The sequence below is a fragment of the Cynara cardunculus genome (genome assembly GCF_001531365.2).
Source record: "Cynara cardunculus var. scolymus isolate 2C chromosome LG 7, CcrdV1, whole genome shotgun sequence".
NCBI lineage: Eukaryota > Viridiplantae > Streptophyta > Magnoliopsida > Asterales > Asteraceae > Cynara > Cynara cardunculus.
The window spans coordinates 9,097,087-9,115,388 of NC_037534.1; the positions used below are offsets into that span (position 1 = coordinate 9,097,087).

The 18,302-nt window shown below is 36.3% G+C and overlaps 2 protein-coding genes across 2 annotated transcripts; both read left to right on the plus strand.

Moving 5' to 3' along the window:
- The first annotated feature begins 527 nt into the window (after positions 1-527).
- Positions 528-4,298, plus strand: LOC112515508. The gene is made up of 3 exons (XM_025122377.1): positions 528-700; positions 3,464-3,602; positions 3,697-4,298. Exons 2-3 carry the CDS (start codon positions 3,480-3,482, stop codon positions 4,102-4,104), a joined length of 531 nt encoding a protein of 176 aa, XP_024978145.1. The 5' UTR covers positions 528-700; positions 3,464-3,479; the 3' UTR covers positions 4,105-4,298.
- Positions 4,299-9,707: 5,409 nt separating this feature from the next.
- Positions 9,708-15,057, plus strand: LOC112515358 (ras-related protein RABH1e). The gene is made up of 6 exons (XM_025122134.1): positions 9,708-9,939; positions 11,054-11,124; positions 12,000-12,088; positions 13,207-13,318; positions 13,820-13,910; positions 14,706-15,057. Exons 1-6 carry the CDS (start codon positions 9,823-9,825, stop codon positions 14,847-14,849), a joined length of 624 nt encoding a protein of 207 aa, XP_024977902.1. The 5' UTR covers positions 9,708-9,822; the 3' UTR covers positions 14,850-15,057.
- Positions 15,058-18,302: the final 3,245 nt, after the last annotated feature.

The window sequence follows — 18,302 nt, forward strand, 5'->3', positions numbered from 1 at the left end:
ACACCGAGTTCTCTCAAATCTCGGCTTCTCAGGCTCTGCTCCGATCAGTTCTCAAAACTCTCACTCTCCACTCAGGTTTTGTCCAAAAACCTAACTCAAATTTGAGATTTTGCTCTAAATTTGAGATAAATCATTAGTGTTAAATTATTTAGTTATAATGTCATATAATTGTATTTACATGATTTAAGTGCTGTTTACCAAATGTTTATCCGGATAAGCGCTCACCAAGTCATTTTACTTTACCGGATGAATATGACAAGGGTATATAATCTTACCCTGTAAGAGCGAATGCAAGAATCAAAAGTCTTACCCGATAAGTAAGGACGAGGGCTATTACCATGGTTAACGCTTACCAGGATAAGTTGTTGCATAGGAGACGTTTTAGTGAATAAAATCTTACAAAACGGGCATTATTATAGCCCAAGCCCGTCTATAGTATCAGTCCAGAATCAATCCCGGGGTATTATTATAGCCCAAGCCCGTCTATAGTATCAGTCTAGACTCCAGTGGCTTTGCTTCGACCTCGTCTTCCCCGATCCCTAGTTCCCTTCGAGGCTTCGCTTTGACCTTTCGTCCTTCCCTCCCGGCTCTCGCTCCCGTGCTTCGACCTTGGTATTTGGGTATGATTAAAACCCGACCGATTCTTACCAAAAGTATCACATCTGCCCTCATTTACACTGCTGCTGATTGAACATCTCAGGTACTTCAATTAAACCCTAACATTTGATTTTTGTTCTTGAATTGCTTTACTATTGTTAACCTCGAATTAAGCTTCGAGCATCCCAAGTTTCATATGTAAAGTTAACCGAAATCCTTTGATGAATCTTGATTCCTGATGCTAATGGTGGAGGTGAGAATGTCAATTGTCAAGTGATACGAACTGTATTTCCTTAATTCACTCGTATAACCACTGTATGGCATAAGATCCATGCTCATTTTATTGGGAATGGATGATGAACCGATGATCAATGCCTACATCCCATATTGATTTTCAGCAGAAACCAGGCCTTTATAATCTTTTAATTGTACCATATTTCTAAATCTTCATCCACTTAGGGGACGTTTACCAAATGCTTACCCCGGTAAGTGCTTACCAAATCACATTACATTAACGGATGAATATGGTAAGGACCAAGAATCTTACCTGGTAAGAACGAGACAAGGACCAAGAGTCTTACCCAGTAGGTGAGTGCAATGATTCTTACCACGGCAAGTGCTTACCGGGTAAATTGTTTCATACGATGTCGTTTTGATGGACTAAAATCTTACTCGATAAGTAAATGATAGTGTTAATTTGGCCGATAAGCACTTAACCGGGTAAGTGTTTGGTAAACGGCCCCTTAGTCAATTAAATATATCGAATGAATCTTCATCCACTTGGTAAATTAAATGTGTTGATTGACCCAATTAGCTTCTCCCTCAGGTTTTCAGTGGATGAGGATTAGTTTAGGATCAATAGGGACCATAAGTCATGTGGCCATAGTTAATACTGGACTGAAACACAAACTAACTCTACAGTAGTAAAGCAATTTAGGCATCAACACACACTAGAAAGAGAGTGGAGTAATTGACAATTTGATAGCGAGTCCAGTTGGTCACGGTTGGGCTTGCTTACAAACTCAGCCACCATAGATTGGTCTTGAAATCACCAAGTGTATCCTGTGGTTAACCTTGAAGAAGCTGATATCGTTACCCTTTAATGACCGGAGCGTCCAAGTCATGAAAATAGCCTCTTTGCTATAATGCAAGTGAAGCATGCACACAAGTCGTCCATAGTAAAGTCTGGGGATTGGTGCTTGGTGGTCATCAGTTTTTAGTAGTAATGTATTAGTTTAGAGTAGGTTATAAATTCTTAAGTCGTAAGTAGGTGGACAAACTTTTTTTTTTTCCTTAAACGGTAAGCTATGATAATGGCTTAGAGTAACACAAGAATCACCAGTTAACTAAAATAGGTAACAGACAAATTGAAATTTCTGAATCAAATAAGGCTTCATGTTAACATGAACTGTTACTGTTATATTTATGCCTCCTCGCCTTGTATGTGAGTTTGTATGTCTCTTTGTTGGATTGTCACAAATTGATTGGTCTGCTTCCATTTTCAAATTGGAGTTGCTCTTAATCTTCTTGTTAAAAGCAGTACCCGATGCTTGTAAAGCCTAGGTACAAAAAGCACTACCCCTATGCAAATTAAAAGTGATACATACGATATCTTACTACTTTCGTTTCAAATGAGTTATTTCTGGGATTAAGAATGGGCGAGAGTTACTCGTATTTAATGGAAGCTGTCTCTTTGCAAAAAAGCAAGGGAAGCTTGACTAGGTTCCAAACCCCTTAAAAAATTGGTGCCTTATTGAGTTCTTGGTTCATTGGAGCAGGGGCATCTTTTTGGCTCTCCGCCCAGGGCATTCAAAACCATTGGACCGGCCCTGCAGATACAAAACCTCACTAGAATAACTTATGAATGTTTTGTATCGCTTTTTATCTCTTATGGATCAATCACTCAAGTAGCAAGTCGTTATAATGAAAGTGAAAAAGGAAAGAAATAGAAAGCAAATAATTTTAAAATCTGCGTTGATCATCCAGAAATTAAGAGAACCTGTCACTTCCAGTTTCTGCTTATATGTAATGTTTGAGTTTGAAGGAATCAATTTGTTGAGCATAAATTTGCTGTGAATGGTATTCTGGGATTAAAAAGGTTGCATCTTTATGAGTAGTAGCAATCATCAAATATATGCTCAAGAAATTTATACCTTCAAACTCGATAACGATCATCAAAGAGCTTTAATTATGTTTGATTAGGTTTTTCAAAGCTTCATGAAACCATAATATGACATTTAGACCTGATGCATAATAATTTATGTAGTTAGGGGCCGTTTACCAAACACTTAACCGATAAGCGCTTACTGGTAAAATTCAACACCATCATTTACTTAGCCGGTAAGATTTTAGTTCACAAAAACAACATTTGTATGCAATAATTTACCTGGTAAGTGCTTACCGTGGTAAGAGTCATCGCCCTCACTTACCGGTTAAGACTCTTTTCTTTGTCTCGCTCTTACCGGGTAAGATTCTTGGTCCTTACCACATTCATCCGGTAAGGTAATGTGACTTAGTTTGAGTGGCATATGTATTAGTTGCCTGCCATTTTTTGAATCCCTCTTTTGAAAATCGGAGTTTAATGATTTGTCTTCCATTTGGAACTTGTATATGTATCGTAATCTGTTCATCGGGTTAACAGCTTGGTCTCAAGGGACAATTTGGCCCGACCTATTTAACCAACAACCCATTTGATCCGTTCCTAAAAATTGCCCGTTTGACCCTAACCCATTCTATGTAGCCCAATCTTACCCGACCCTCCTTTTTGTCACCTCTAATCATTGTATTTACCTTTTAGAAATGGATGAAGGTTTTTCTTCTCAAATTATATAATTAATTGAATTAGTTTGTTCTTGACTCTTTCTAGGGTTTCCAATTCAAACATGGGTAGTAGATTGGGAAGAAGAGTGGTTAACTTTGCTAATATTCCAATTAAGCTTCTCATGCCCACTTCTTTCTCCAACATCACGGAAATCGCCCTAAAAACCATCCCCTCTGCTTCCAAGGTACAAACATTACTGATTGGAATGCTTTTCTTCATACTTTTGTTGTATTTAGATCCAATTAATGGTTTTGGTGCCCACTTGCATCTGTTTTTAGATTGAAATCAAGAGGGTTTTGGAGTCGCTTTATGGATTTGAAGTGGACGAGGTTCGAACCCTAAACATGGACGGGAAGAAAAAGAAAAGAGGCGGACTTTTGATTGCAAAACCTGATTACAAAAAGGCTTATGTTACTTTAAGGAATCCTCTTTCGATATCCCCAGATTTGTACCCGATTCGTGTGATCGAAGAAGAACGAAAGAACATGAGCAAACAGTCCAAGTCCAGCATTGTCGAAGGTGATGAAACAAAGAAGATCCATTGGCTTGATGGTAGCGGGGTTAAGAAAGATACAGGTTATGGGGGAAGGGTTAGGCACGGAGCGGCAGACCGCCGTGGGGGCAGCAGCACCACAACCGCGACATCCAAGTTTCCGTGGACCAAGATGCGATCTGCTGCTAAGTAGATTCTTGTTGTCCTTAGCTTTTTTACTGACTAATATGCACTCTAGGTGTTTGATGAAATGGCTCTGGTGAAAATTTACCACTAGGCTGTATTTGTTTTGGGAATTTTAGTTGATTTTACCTTTGAATTTATATAAATGAGCTTACTTTTCATCAGTTCAGTAAGTTCATGGATTATTGATGTTTTCTTGTTAGCAATTTGCTATCTTTTGTGTACTCCAAACTTATTTTTGGGTTTTTTAATTCATTTTTATTTATATTATTGATCTCGATTATTCTGGACTTCGAGAATATAGGTATGGTTGTAGGTAAAAATGTAACACCCCAAACTTCCACATTGACAGATAACATGTACTTCATATAAAATAAATACAATTTACACCACAAAAAGGTCTTACTAGTATAAGAAACTTTGAGAATATTGGTATGATTGTTGGTAAAAATGGGCATTATGGACCGGTTAAAAGGACTGGTTGGGACTAGAATAGGATTGCTCGGGTTCAGTTGGGTTGGTTATAGGAAATTTCATGCAGACCGGTTATAAAATGGGTTAAGGATTGGTTTCTCAAACCGGTTATACATTATGGACAGGTTAAAAGGACTGGTTTGGTCAAGGGCTGGTTGGGACCGGAATATGATTGCTCGGGTTCAGTTGGGTTGGTTATGGGAAATTTCATGCCGACTGGTTCAGTTGGGTTGTTTATAGGGATCGATAAATTTTTCCCTTTATTACCGACAATCATTTCCATTTAATGAGATATTCATTCTCGGCTTTAGTGTGTGATCTGTTACGATTTTTCTAGATCTATAAGTTATGATTTTTGTCAAAATCATGACTAAGATTACGATTATCAAGTAAGTTTCATGATACCAGACATATTTGGGCCGAAATATTACTCAAGAAAAATGAGCTCTCACGTGATCTCAAGTTTCATCCAAGCAACTATTCATAGTTTCTCACTATACAAACCCGATATCCCCAACAAAATGTGTAGATTGTCAACATTTCATGCAAATAAATAAACGTTACTCAAAACTTTTACTAGAACTAGTTGTATACTAACGCATTGGAACACGATGTAAGGATGTAAAAATCGCATTACAAATCGATAATAGAAGATTAATACAAATCTTTATCTAATACGTTATGCGAGCCGACTAATCCCAGGACAACCACCTGCTTTGCGGGTAGCCTGGAGTCACCGCATTTGAACCTCCATGGCTACAAGGGGATTTTTATTCCTCATTTTATTTAAACATGGGACCTCCAGGCACTTTTGACCTTTGGAGCTCAGACTCAAACCAATCAGGCACCACCTTTGTGGTTGGAAATTTTAAATTTATGTTTGAATAAAAATAGAAGTTACAATAATCTGTAATCCCGCATGTTTGGGATTAATTATGTGCTATAGAACATGCAAAAAGATAGTCGTCAAGAACAAGGACATGCCCAAAACAGAATGTTGAGATTTTTATTGTTCCTTTAATACACACACACACACATATATATATATATATATATGGTTGGGTTCACGTGAGACCAGGGGGTTTTCGTGAAACCCGTAAGACCAATTTATGTTCATTAATCAACTTTATAAGTTAATGATCTAACTGTCTAAAGTTGCACGGTGACAATTTGTGATTATTGAATATTGAGAAGTCTCGTGACGTTTATGAATGTTAAGATCTGACGATTGTAGATCTAATCCAAGGGTTGAGAATTGGTCTTACGGGTCTCACGAAGAATCATCGGTCTCACATGATCCCAAGTCTATATATATATACATAATATAATGATGTTGATATTCATAATTGATTGATTTATTTGTAACATAATACCATTGAAACTGCTTTATTATTATGGTGTGTGTAATGAGAAATTATGTTTCTAATTTATCTTACAAACGTTGTCTTGTAACATAATTTTGTTAAAACGATACAAAAATGCAACTGAGTGGACACTAGATATACGCACCACAAATTTTGATATTTATAATAAGAGGGACGGTGAAAAACAACCAACCAACCCGTAAGTCTAGATGGTTAGCCAAAATTAGTCGACTACATGGGTATAGGTGTAGAGGGTCAGCCAAAATAGGCTAACCCCATTAGTTTCCATAAAGATCTTGCTTATATGCAGGAGAATGGGCCCCGACTCGTCGGAACCTGTCCACCTGCCTCGGTCGGGGACGAGGATTCCCCACCTAAATCGGGGATGGGGACGGAGATCCCCGTTTGTCTCAAACTGGGGACGGGGATAGTATCGTATTCCCCGTCTTGTCTCGTACCCATTATATATATATATATATATATATTAATTAATAAGTTTTAATTAATAAATTATATATATATATATATATTTGTACATATATATATGTATATTATTTATTTCAACTAAAGCGGTACTCCATAATTTCTTATTTCCTAACTAGGTTTATAATTTAAAATTGTTATTTTTTTGGATGAATATGTAATATTTTGGATGTTAAGTCAAAATTAGGGGTGTACGCGGGTTGGGTTGGGCGGTTTACAACAATTTTACAACCCAACCCAATTATGACGGTTTGAAAAAATCTCAACCCAACTCACTCAAAAGTGTAACCCAACCCAACCCAATCTTTGCGGGTTGAGTCGGGTTGGGTTGAGTTGGCGGGTTAGTAGTTACATAATTTGACGAATGAAATAATTCATGAAACTTAAGTTTATGGACCATACTATAAAACGTCTTATCTAAAAAGATTACAATAGGTTTATAAGACGTTTTTGGACGTTTCAACAAGTGTTTTAGAATGATCTTTACATAAAATGTCGTATTAGTTATTTTATAGAAACGTGTTGAAAAGTGTCCCGTAAACTCATCTATTTATAGGACACCTATGTTCATATGACACTTTTTCAAGTCGTGTTGTATAAAATAACTAATATGACACTTTATTTTAAAAGCATCATAGAATTTGTTAAGACGTCCAAAATCATCTTATAAACATATTGTAATTCTTTTAGATAAAACATTTTTCTAACATAACTCTTTAAAAGCGTCATAGATTGATGGATTCGTCCATCAAATATCTATCAATATCTTTCGTATTCTCCAACATATCAATTTGTTGTTGTTACAAAAAAAATCAATAATTTTCCTTATTAATTAGATTATTTGTCATCATTCTTTGATCGTGAATCTCTTTTGATAAACTATATGTTTATCCAAAATGAAACAAATTATAATATCAATAAAAATTATATAAAATTTATACATTAACAATATATATACATAATAAATTAATAAATAAATAAATATATATATAAATATAATTTTATAAAAATTATATATTAGTGGCGGGTTGGGCGGGTTGGGCGGGTTGAGCAACCCTCCTAATTGACGGGTTAGCGATTTGGCAAGTTGAGTTTAATTGGGTTGTTAGCGGGTTGGGTTGGACGGGTTTCGTGGGTTAGCGGTTTTTTGTACACCCCTAGTCAAAATACAATTACTCGATATAGTTTTATATTACTCAATATCTTTTGGTACATGTAACTTTAAGTTTTTTTTTTGGATTAAACTGATTTTTTTTTGTTTTATGTTGTTAATTCTTATATGATGCTGTGGTTTTTTTTATGTATTAAATTAAATTTATTTTGGTTTTAGATTTATTGAAAATGTTTGAGATTTAAACATGTATGGTATCTCACATTTTTAATTTAAAATAACTTACATAAACAAAAAAAAAAATCCTCGTTCCCCGTTGGGGATGAGGATATGATTATATTCCCCGACAAGAAACAGGTCGGGGATAAAGATAAGTAATCGGGGACGCAGATTGAGATCCCCGCCCAATTCCCATGCCTAATTGCCTACTTCTAATAAATAAATATGCACATCATTCTTCCATTTCCATCATCTTCTCACCAATGTGGGATAACCAAAGACACCACAACCTTTTTAATGAATACTCAAATCTCATTATGCCACTTCGTTATCACTTGGTTGTTCATTTAATAGGTATCACCTTCATTTCCATCTTCTTTGTTGATAAAAGTAGAATCTCTCTCTCTTCTGCTATCCTTTTTTTTGCAGTATTTGGCGATGTGGCCAAATTTTTGGTAATGATAACATTGTACAGAAGGTGATCCTTTCCCTTTGCCTCTGCCTTTGAGTTCACCTTGTTCTCTCATAGATGCCTTATTTCTGTCTGTCATAGAATTTAAAGATTGTAGTTGAAATGCCTGTTCAAAAGGATTTGAATTGAATTGTCTCATCCTAAGTTCATGACACTATAGAGTTCCAAGCAGGCTTTCTAACGGGAGGGTTGAGAGATCTTTGGATTCTTTGATTGCAACCATAATATATTTGAATTTTCTGGTTAAACTTCTGAGAATTTTCTCAACGACTCTTTTATCATCCAAACATTCTCCATTTAATCTCAATTGATTAAGCAACAAAATTACCCGACTGTAAAATTCTTCTATAGTCTCTGGATCCTTCATTCTTAAACTGTCGAACTAGCATCTTAAAGTTTGCAGTTTCACCACTTTCACTTTGTCTTCCCCTCTATAGCTTCTGTAAAGCATATCCCATCCCATGTAACCACAAGGGTGATGTCTGATTGGTTTGAGTTTGGCTCCAAAGATCAAAAGTACCAGGAGGTCTCAGGTTCAAATCCAAGAAGGAATAAAAATCCCCTTGTGGCATGGAGGTTCAAATCTCCTAATTCTTCTTCTTGATCTTGAGTTAATTCATCAAAATCTTCTGGTTCATCAAAACCTTGATCGACTATGTCCCATAGATCTTGTGACTCAGAGAACCTTCATCTGTATGCTCCAATAATGATAGTTTTTCCCATTTAATTTGGGAAGTTAAAAATGCAAAGGATTACCTGAAGTCAAGGCCATTGATGCATTGGCTCTGATACCGCAATGTTGGGTACAGACAGTATATAACCAAATATATTCCCTTTATTGATTAATGATCATACATCTTTTTAATAAATGAGTTACAGAGACATACATATATACATACATACAAAAAGGGACACAACCCTTCAACAACCAATGTGACTATTCTAAAAGACATACCCATACGATGCAACTATTTTGTGTAAGATAGTTACATAACTGCTATTGTATATAATTGAGAGAAACTAACACGGTACTAGCTTATAATTTAACAAAGACAAGGACCGAAAGTCTTTCCCGACAAATGCCGGTGACGAATCTTACTATGGTTAACATTTACCAGATAAATTATTGCATTATGCTACTAAAATCTTAGAGGGTGTTTGGGATTGCTTATTTGAGACAACTTATGCTTTTCTACAAAAGTTCTTTATCAACTTATTATATGTTAGAATGATTTAACTTTTTAAAAAACATCTTATTACCGGTTTTACACGACATAAGCCGTTTATCCAAACACTTAAAAGTGTTTATTATTAATGTTACACTAAAATAAATCAATAAGTTGTTTTTACAAGTAATTCCAAAACACCCCTTAAAATATTGAATTGTAGTGATAGTGGATTATGAGGAGTGAAAGCAATCTTGGTCAAATTGGCGGTTTCTTCTCCGTGTCGTATATATGTGACCCGATTGAAAAATCAAATCAAATCAAACCCAGTGTTCTTCCATTTCTCCCCATTCTCTCTCCTCCATTTCCTCTTTATTCTCTCTCTACGTTTCACAGATTCAGATCTGATCGCCGAGAGGAGTCTGAGATCAGCTCAATAATGGCGGTGGTGTCACCTCTTGCCAAATACAAACTGGTATTTTTGGGTGATCAATCCGTCGGGAAAACCAGTATCATTACAAGATTCATGTATGACAAATTCGATACAACCTATCAGGTATAATTCGCCGGCTTTTCTTTGTTTTTTGTGTTGATTCGTTCATGATCTGTATGCAATTGACGACGGATCATTGGATCGGGGTGTTTGTGTATGTAATTGAATGATGTAGAATTCTGAAACCATGTCAATCTTATCAAGGTCTTGCATGAATTCGTTATTATTTCTTGTCCATGTGGTTGCTGTAAAGGAATTTTACGTTTGAACCTTCAAATAAGCTCATCACGTAAGACTGAAAGAGCATTGATGTTTGGGATCAGCTCTCCATGTAGCAAGCGAAAAGGATACGGAGTTTTTGTTCCACAGTCTTTTAGCTTGAGCTTTTTTGTACTACATCCATAGCTTGTCCCGTGAAATTGCGTCATCTTTCACTTTGGGATGTCTCATGTTAATTTGAAAGTTTCGTTTTGCTTGGTAAGATGTCTTGTCTTCATCACAGAATCTGTTGTGATATTGATTTTAATCTTCTAAAGTAACTGTAGATGGAAACTCAAGGCCAGTACAAACATTTGTTCTTATTGTCTCTGTCTTTTGATGATACCGTATTTCAGGCCTTTTGACTAATATTGTTAACAATTTTGTTAATATGTGTACACCGTTGACTGGTGCAATTTTCATGGGTGGAAGAGTATGATTATCTCGAGAGATGAAGACCTAAAAGCATTCATATATTATTGCATCAATTTTGTATTGTCAAACACTCAAGGTTACCTTCAGTCCACCCACCATGTCCTTGACACATGAGAACCATGCATGATTATGCTCAGTCCCTTGACATCTGTTTGAATCCTTTTCACCATAGGCCAAGTCCAGAGACCTACATTCTCTTTGATATGTCCCCAACAGATTCCTTTAGTTCTATTGTTTTGCCAGATAATATGTATGTATGTTTATATGTGAGTGTACATTCTCCAGGAATTTGAGCCAGAACATTTGGTGGAATTGGCGAAATTTGTCCATGGAATATCTATTCTGGGTTGATAAATGATGTAAATAAAATCATTTGACAAACGTGTTAGAATTGATTCATAACAACTGATCCCTAGTTTGGCAAAATAATATATCAAAGCAATAAACTAAAAGCTCTGACATTGTTTTTGGATATGAACTGCAGGCTACCATTGGCATTGATTTCTTGTCAAAAACAATGTACCTTGAAGATAGAACAGTTCGGTTACAGCTTTGGTACGTTTTTATGTTTACTACTTGTTGCTTGTTCTTTTCAGTTGACCCAGTGATTAAGTAAAGTGTCTTGTAATACATTGCTATATATATTAATAAATTCTTTGCATAGCCTGTAAGCTACAAGCGTTTCACTATAAATATCTGAAAACACAGAATTGACTGTTTCATCAAATTTTTTGACAAGATTTTCATGTGTTTATCTTTTCTAAGAAGTCAACATATAGTATTGTTATAGTTACTTGGCATGTGATGAGTGTATTTGTTGGAGTGAAACCACCTTACTAATCTAGTAAAAGGATATAATGGTAAACCAAACAAAACCAAACGAGCCCAGTATATCCCATCGAGAGGTGGGCACTCGGAGGGTGGGATGTATGCTGACCTCGCCTCTACACCAAATAGTAGAGCAGTTGTTTCCATGAAGTGTGACAAAGAGAGAAAGTTGGATAAAATAAAGTGTTAACCACAAGTGAACGAGGCAATGTTGCATAGTTTCGACCCCATGCTCTCTCAATTGAAGGAGTTTGAGAATTTTCAGAATACCCAAAAACTATACCAGCTGGGTTGAATCTTTTGCTGCCACCAATTATCTCACCCCTATAACTCACCTGGAAATACACATGTAAGGAATTTGAACTCAGGACTCTTTAAGTTATTCTAAGCAGAGTCAGATATTGTTTTAGAAGGCTCTAGTGTTTGTGAAGTATATTTACTACCTGGGTGGTTGATAATTTACGTTTAATATGCTATGTTTCTTTTTTGGGGTAGAGGTCATACATCCCCGACCCCACCTCCAGGTGGGATATACTGAGCTTGTTTTGTTTGGTTTGATTTACTCTCCCTTTTTCTTGACAGTTTGTCTTGTAACATTTCAGGGATACTGCTGGGCAGGAGAGATTTAGGAGTCTCATTCCAAGCTATATAAGAGATTCATCAGTTGCAGTGATTGTCTATGATGTCGCTAGTGAGTAAAACCTCACTTAAGAAGTCAGGAATTATCTAATCAACATTTTTTGCAACATATATTTGCCCATTTTCTTATAAACACTGCACCGTTCTCTACATCTAAACCAGTGCAAGCCTTTTCTTCTTTGCACCATTTTTTTTAATTGGGCAAATTGCATGAAAAAGTAACGTACTTTAACTTGATTCTTAGTTCGGGTTACGTAATTTCAAAACTTCTATTTTGGTACCTAAGATGTAAAGTTTTAAACATTTAAGTACTCGGGTAACTGTTTGAAGCATTAACTAACCGGTTACCATACTGATGTGGCGAGTGATGGGATGAAATTGGGTTGAGTAGCAAATAATACTGAGTTGGATACCACATCACTCGCCACATCAGCATGGTAACCAATTAATGCTTCAACCGGTTACCCGGGTTCTTAAATGTTTAAAACTGTACATCTTAGGTATCAAAATGGAAATTATGAGGGTACATTACCCAAAATAGGAATCAAGTTAAAGTACGCTACTTTTTCATTCAAATTGCCCTTTTTCATTTAGAGACAACTTTCTTTTACTTTTTTTATTATTTGAGATATTCTTTTACTAGTTCATGGTGCATTTCAGAACATAGGAAGACTTCTTGTTCATGTGGGATGCTTTGCCTATATGAGCATCCTGAACTGGCTTAAGATAGTTTTTTGATGCATGCATCTTAATTTTTGTTACTTCCTCCATTCCAAAATAAGTTTCCACATTTTTATTTTAATTTGTCTCAAAATAAGTGTCTATTTTCCAATTCTACCATTAATTATTATATAGAGAAATTCATTACTCCCTGTATTATTTAAACTGAAATTGTCATTTAGTTAATTAACAAGTTAATAATTACACATTTCTAAAACTATGTACCTTTTTTATTGTAGAACTTTATTCTGGGACGGAGGGATATTATTGAGTTATCACACTTGGAACAATAATTTGAATGATTGTTTCGAGTGACTCAAACCCTCACAAAGGTGTAATAATAATGGTTGCTCCAATACTCAACCTTACTTGAAACAAGAATTTTGTTCACATGGGACACTTTTTGTTCGGTTTTAACCCATTTCCTATATTGGGTTTGTTATTTTGCAGATCGACAATCGTTCTTGAACACTGCAAAGTGGATAGAAGAAGTACGTACTGAGCGAGGCACTGATGTCATTATTGTTCTTGTTGGGAACAAAACCGATCTTGTTGACAAAAGGTGTAAGATTAACCATTTGAACAGCTAGCAATGTGGTTTTACTTCTTAGTATTTGTGTTATCATCATGTCTGAAATCCTCACTGTTTCTTTGTTTGACTGATAACACATTAGAACCATCTTTTAGGTTGAAATATGTTTTACCTTCCATTCATTTTTGGTCATTTAATACTTATATTTTTTGTGGGTATATCACGTGAGAAGCAATAATGATGTAATTATGAGTTCCATTAATTTACTTGTGGGACCCTTACTGTTTGTCGGCCTTAGTATCTCCTTTTTTTACTGTATGCAACCCTAGTTTTACTTGCTTTTACCGTTTGCCAGACAGTTCATCACCTTGTACCTGCTATTTTGTTGCACACTTGTATCCTGTTATTTTTGTTTTGCATTGAAACAACCTTTCTACCCCTTGGGATAGAGGTAAGGTCTACGCACAATGTGGAATATACTGGTTTGTTTTGGTTTTTATTTACTCGATGCTGAATTTTATGATTAAACAGGCAAGTTTCAATTGAAGAAGGAGATGGCAAAGCTCGTGAATTCGGAGTCATGTTTATAGAAACCAGTGCAAAAGCTGGATTCAACATCAAGGTTTGATTTATTACCTTCACTTTACATCCATCAAACTCAACACGACATCTTTATACACAAAAATAATGTGCATGTAATCTTACTCTTCCAAGAAAATGAAATAAACGACACGTTTGGTGTGGTACCACCGTACCAGGGTGGGTGCCATATATTTTCTCTTAAATAGAAGGTCAAAATGCATTGAAACAAAGTGTCTTTATTCTTATTATGTGTAATAGTGAATCAAAATTGTCAATTAATGTAACAAGTTTTCTAAGATTACGTGTTAAAGTTGGTTACATTAATCGATGATCATGTAAGTTGAGCAGTTAATTTAGATTCCCGGAAATAGGAATCTTTGAAACTTTGTTACATTGGCTGACGATTTTGATTCCCAGTTACAACATAGTGGAAACAAAAGCAAAGTTTATTACATTTTGGTGCAATTTTCCCCACACAAAACCATTATCTATGTTTTACTTCCCCTCCATTGCAGAAGTAACTATGGATTTGCCTTGATTTCAACCCTACTACTTCCCAAATCAAAGTATCATCAACCCTCTTTCTATTTTGATTTTTGCTCTTCTTTTCTATTTCTGTAACATTTGATCTTGTTTGTGCATTTCAAACCCGTTTTTAATAAGTTCGGGCTGGGCCAGGCTTTGGCTGTGAAAATGGGCTTTTTGGCCCTTGAGAAAAAAAAATACTTGGCATGATCAGGCTTTTTTGTGCATCTTTGGTCTAGTTTGATGTCGTTATCTATCGGTCCAATCGGATTGGTGAGAATTGACATGTTTGATCTCATAAATGTATTAGCCTCTGTTCCGAAAGATTGCTGCTGCGTTGCCGGGGATGGAGACTCTTTCGTCTACAAAACAAGAAGACATGGTTGATGTGAACTTGAAATCTTCAGGTAATACTTCACAGTCGGAGCAGCAAGGTGGAGGTTGTGCGTGTTAACGACACAGTTTGTAATGGGGTTAGTAACTTAAGTTTGTTCATAATTTATGATTTGTTAGTAACAAGATATGATGATGGTATCTTCAATATACCCCCCCCCCCCCTTCTCTTTCTTTATTTAGCTTATGATTCTATAGATCAAGACATTCATGGCTGACATAACACAAGTTTCTGCTACTTTTTGTTAATCTTATTAACAACTTGGTCATATGTGTTGTATTGTCTTCATTTATGGAAATAACCTCTCTACCCCTTAAGCAAACCTCACCTTCCTCGTATCTGTCTGAGTGGGTGTGTTTGGTATGCAAACGAAATTGGACAGAACATGACTGGACAAGCGAAGGTGACGTAGGCATGCAAAAGAATTGTGCAATGTTTTTAGGGTTTTAATTTGATATGAGTAGTTTGGTGATTTACCAATCTTATCTTATTCCCCGTAGTTGTTAAAAGCTCGCCTGAGACGTGCCTAAGCTCGGAGGCTCATAAGGCTTAAGGTCTTGGGCTTTTCCAAAGTTGAGGCATGAGGCTCATCAAGGCCCTGTGTGTGGCGCCTTGTGGGCCTGGACATGCCTCATAAAGAGTTATAAAATACTTAGGAGGCGTTTGGTTTATAGATTCGGAAGGAATCTAATGAAATTGGAATGTTGAATTCCATTGACCAAATTTCATTCCCTCGTTTGGTTCATTCTTTTTCACGAAAGGAATCTTCAAAATCTTACAAATTTCACAAATAAAGGAATTTAACATTCCTTAGCAACTACATGGTATTTTGGTGGAATGAAATTCTCTATTTTCATAATACAAAATATGTCCTTAACCTAATAAATCATAATCTCATAAAACCCAACATGATCATGTCGACCACCTTCGACCATTGTTGATATGAATCACCGTCATCTGAACCACCGCCGACCATCGCCATTTGAACCACTGCCGACCACCACGAATCGGAACCACCGCTGATCTGAACCACCGCCAACCACTACCTATCTGAACCACCAGCGAATGGATCCACCGTCGCTCTGAACCTCACCACCATCTGAACCACCATAGACCACCACCGATCTGAACCACCAAAGACCACCACCCATTTGAACCACCGTCGACTATCGCCATCTGAACCACCATCAATTTGAACCACCGCCAACTACCACCAATCTGAATCATCGTCGACCACCACCGATTTGAACCATCGCCGACCATCACCAATCTGATCCATCGCCGACCATCACCAATCTGATCCATCGCCAATTTGAATCACCCCCGATCTGAAACACCGCCAATCTAAACCACATCCAACCATCGCCACCTGAAGCACCACGGACCACCATTGATTTGAACCACTGCCGACCAACGCCGACTACCACCGATCTGAATCACCGCCGACCACCAACGATTTGAACAACCACTGATCTGATCCACTGTCGCCATCGTCGATCTGAACCACCATCCATCTGAACCATTGCAGACCACCATCGATCTGAACCACTGCGGACCACCACGGATCTGAACCACCGTCGACCATCGTTGATTTAGTAACGTTGTTTGGCTAATGATTATATTTGAGTTGTGTATTTTATATTGTTTTATATATTAAATATTTATTTTATTAAAGTATTTTTAGTTTTAGAAAAATTAAAAACTGACAACATTCTATTCCAATTTCTTCGAAGTCAAAATTCTTTAACAGATTTCCTTCCATCCAAAAACATTATGTGAACCAAACGCCACCTTAGTCAAACCCCAATATTAAATATGTTTTCTCATACCCTAAATTCTTAAAAATAGATTTATTAAATAGATGACATAGGTCAAACCGTAATATATCCAGACCTTAAAACTTCTCTCTCACAACTTACGCTTTAAAATCCTTCTGCCTTTTGCTTCTATCGAAGTATTGTTGGTTGTTGCACTGGAGCCTTCTACTTGTTGCATATTTGAGTTATGTAACTGTGTGTGTATATATACACGTTTGGATAAATATGCTCCACACATTCCTGAGGCTCGAGTCTCACGCTTGGGCCTCGCTCCTACGCCCCAAGACCCAAGTGCGCCTTGAGTCTTTAACAACTTTGCATCCTCCTAATTTTTGTTCTACCTATTTTGGTAGTCGGTTTAAATATCGCATCAAATATGGGACAACAAGTTTCATTCTGTATCATTTTGTTCCATTTACCAAGCTTTTGGAATTCATGGGGTTTGTTTAGTTTTTTGTTCATATTAGGCCACTGAGGTGATACTGGAATTTGTTTCCAAGGCCGTTTGATCATATCCTCATAGAGGTGAAGTCTGTATATATTTTACTGTAGAACTTTTCTTCTGTGTGGGACTTATATTTACCGAGGCCTTTTTGATGTGATTTGATTGAATCATTGACATAATGATGGCTCTGAAAGCTCGAATTCGGTCTTTCTTCGAAAATGTGTAACCCATATTGATCGTTATAACCGATCCTTAGGTCAGGTCCACTTAACTGGTTTGTCAATGTGACAGCTCTTTATTATCAGTTCTGAAACGTTATTTGAAAAAACCGTATCTTGATAATTGATCACTTGAGCATACTTTGTTAAGTCAATTCATATCGTTTGATGATTGCACTGATTGCATTTGGTTTTACTGTTTAGTCGTGATACAAGTTGCACGTTCGTTGGTAAACTACGATGCTTCGGGGGTTTTTTTCATTTGACTAGCCTTGTGCTTATTGAAATCGACATTGAATATCAACGCTGGAATGAATTACAAATCACTCCAAAAAAATGTTTATGTAAATTTTGATCATACCAGATCCAAAAAACCGTTTATGAGTTACCAAGGATATGCCAATGAGCAAGTTGTTTCATGAAAACAAACGTTCTGAATTTTGGACGTTTCAAAATGTAAAAAAAATTGAACATGGTCCGTAAGTACATGGACCAAATCTATAAATTAGATAAAGATCTGCAAGTGCACTCACGCCACTTCTGGAGGACTATTTATAGATTTGGTCCATGTATTTCCGGACCATGTTCAAAAACTACTTTTTTACGCTTTGACTCCTTAGCAAGTCAAGGAGTTGTTATTTGCGGAGGTGGTGACATTTTTTAAGTATTGGGATAAAAATGGTTAAGAGATGAAGGGAAAGTCTGAAAATGACTATTTTAATTAATTTCTTTGTCCAGATAAATTTGTATATATCTATTTTAGTTTATTCCAAAATAAGTGTCACATTTCCAATTTTACCCTTAACAATAAGATGGAGAAATTCATTATTCCTTGTATTATTTATATTGTGAACATTTAATTTGGGACCAAGAAATTATAATTAAAAGGCTCCATCAATTATTAACTTATTATCATGCAATTAAGGGACCATTTACCATACACTTACTAGACAAGTGCTTATCAAGTGTCACTTACCTTACTGGGTGAGCATAGCAAAGATCGAGGTCTTACCTGGTAAGGAGCATAGCAAGG

Bases quoted from the DNA above. Each gene is read 5' to 3' on its own strand.
- LOC112515508 (XM_025122377.1), top strand. From the start codon at position 3,480: ATGGGTAGTAGATTGGGAAGAAGAGTGGTTAACTTTGCTAATATTCCA. The intron at 3,603-3,696 runs GTACAAACATTA...ATCTGTTTTTAG, and splicing joins CCATCCCCTCTGCTTCCAAG to ATTGAAATCAAGAGGGTTTT.
- LOC112515358 (XM_025122134.1), top strand. From the start codon at position 9,823: ATGGCGGTGGTGTCACCTCTTGCCAAATACAAACTGGTATTTTTGGGT. The intron at 11,125-11,999 runs GTACGTTTTTAT...GTAACATTTCAG, and splicing joins ACAGTTCGGTTACAGCTTTG to GGATACTGCTGGGCAGGAGA. The intron at 13,911-14,705 runs GTTTGATTTATT...TAAATGTATTAG, and splicing joins AAGCTGGATTCAACATCAAG to CCTCTGTTCCGAAAGATTGC.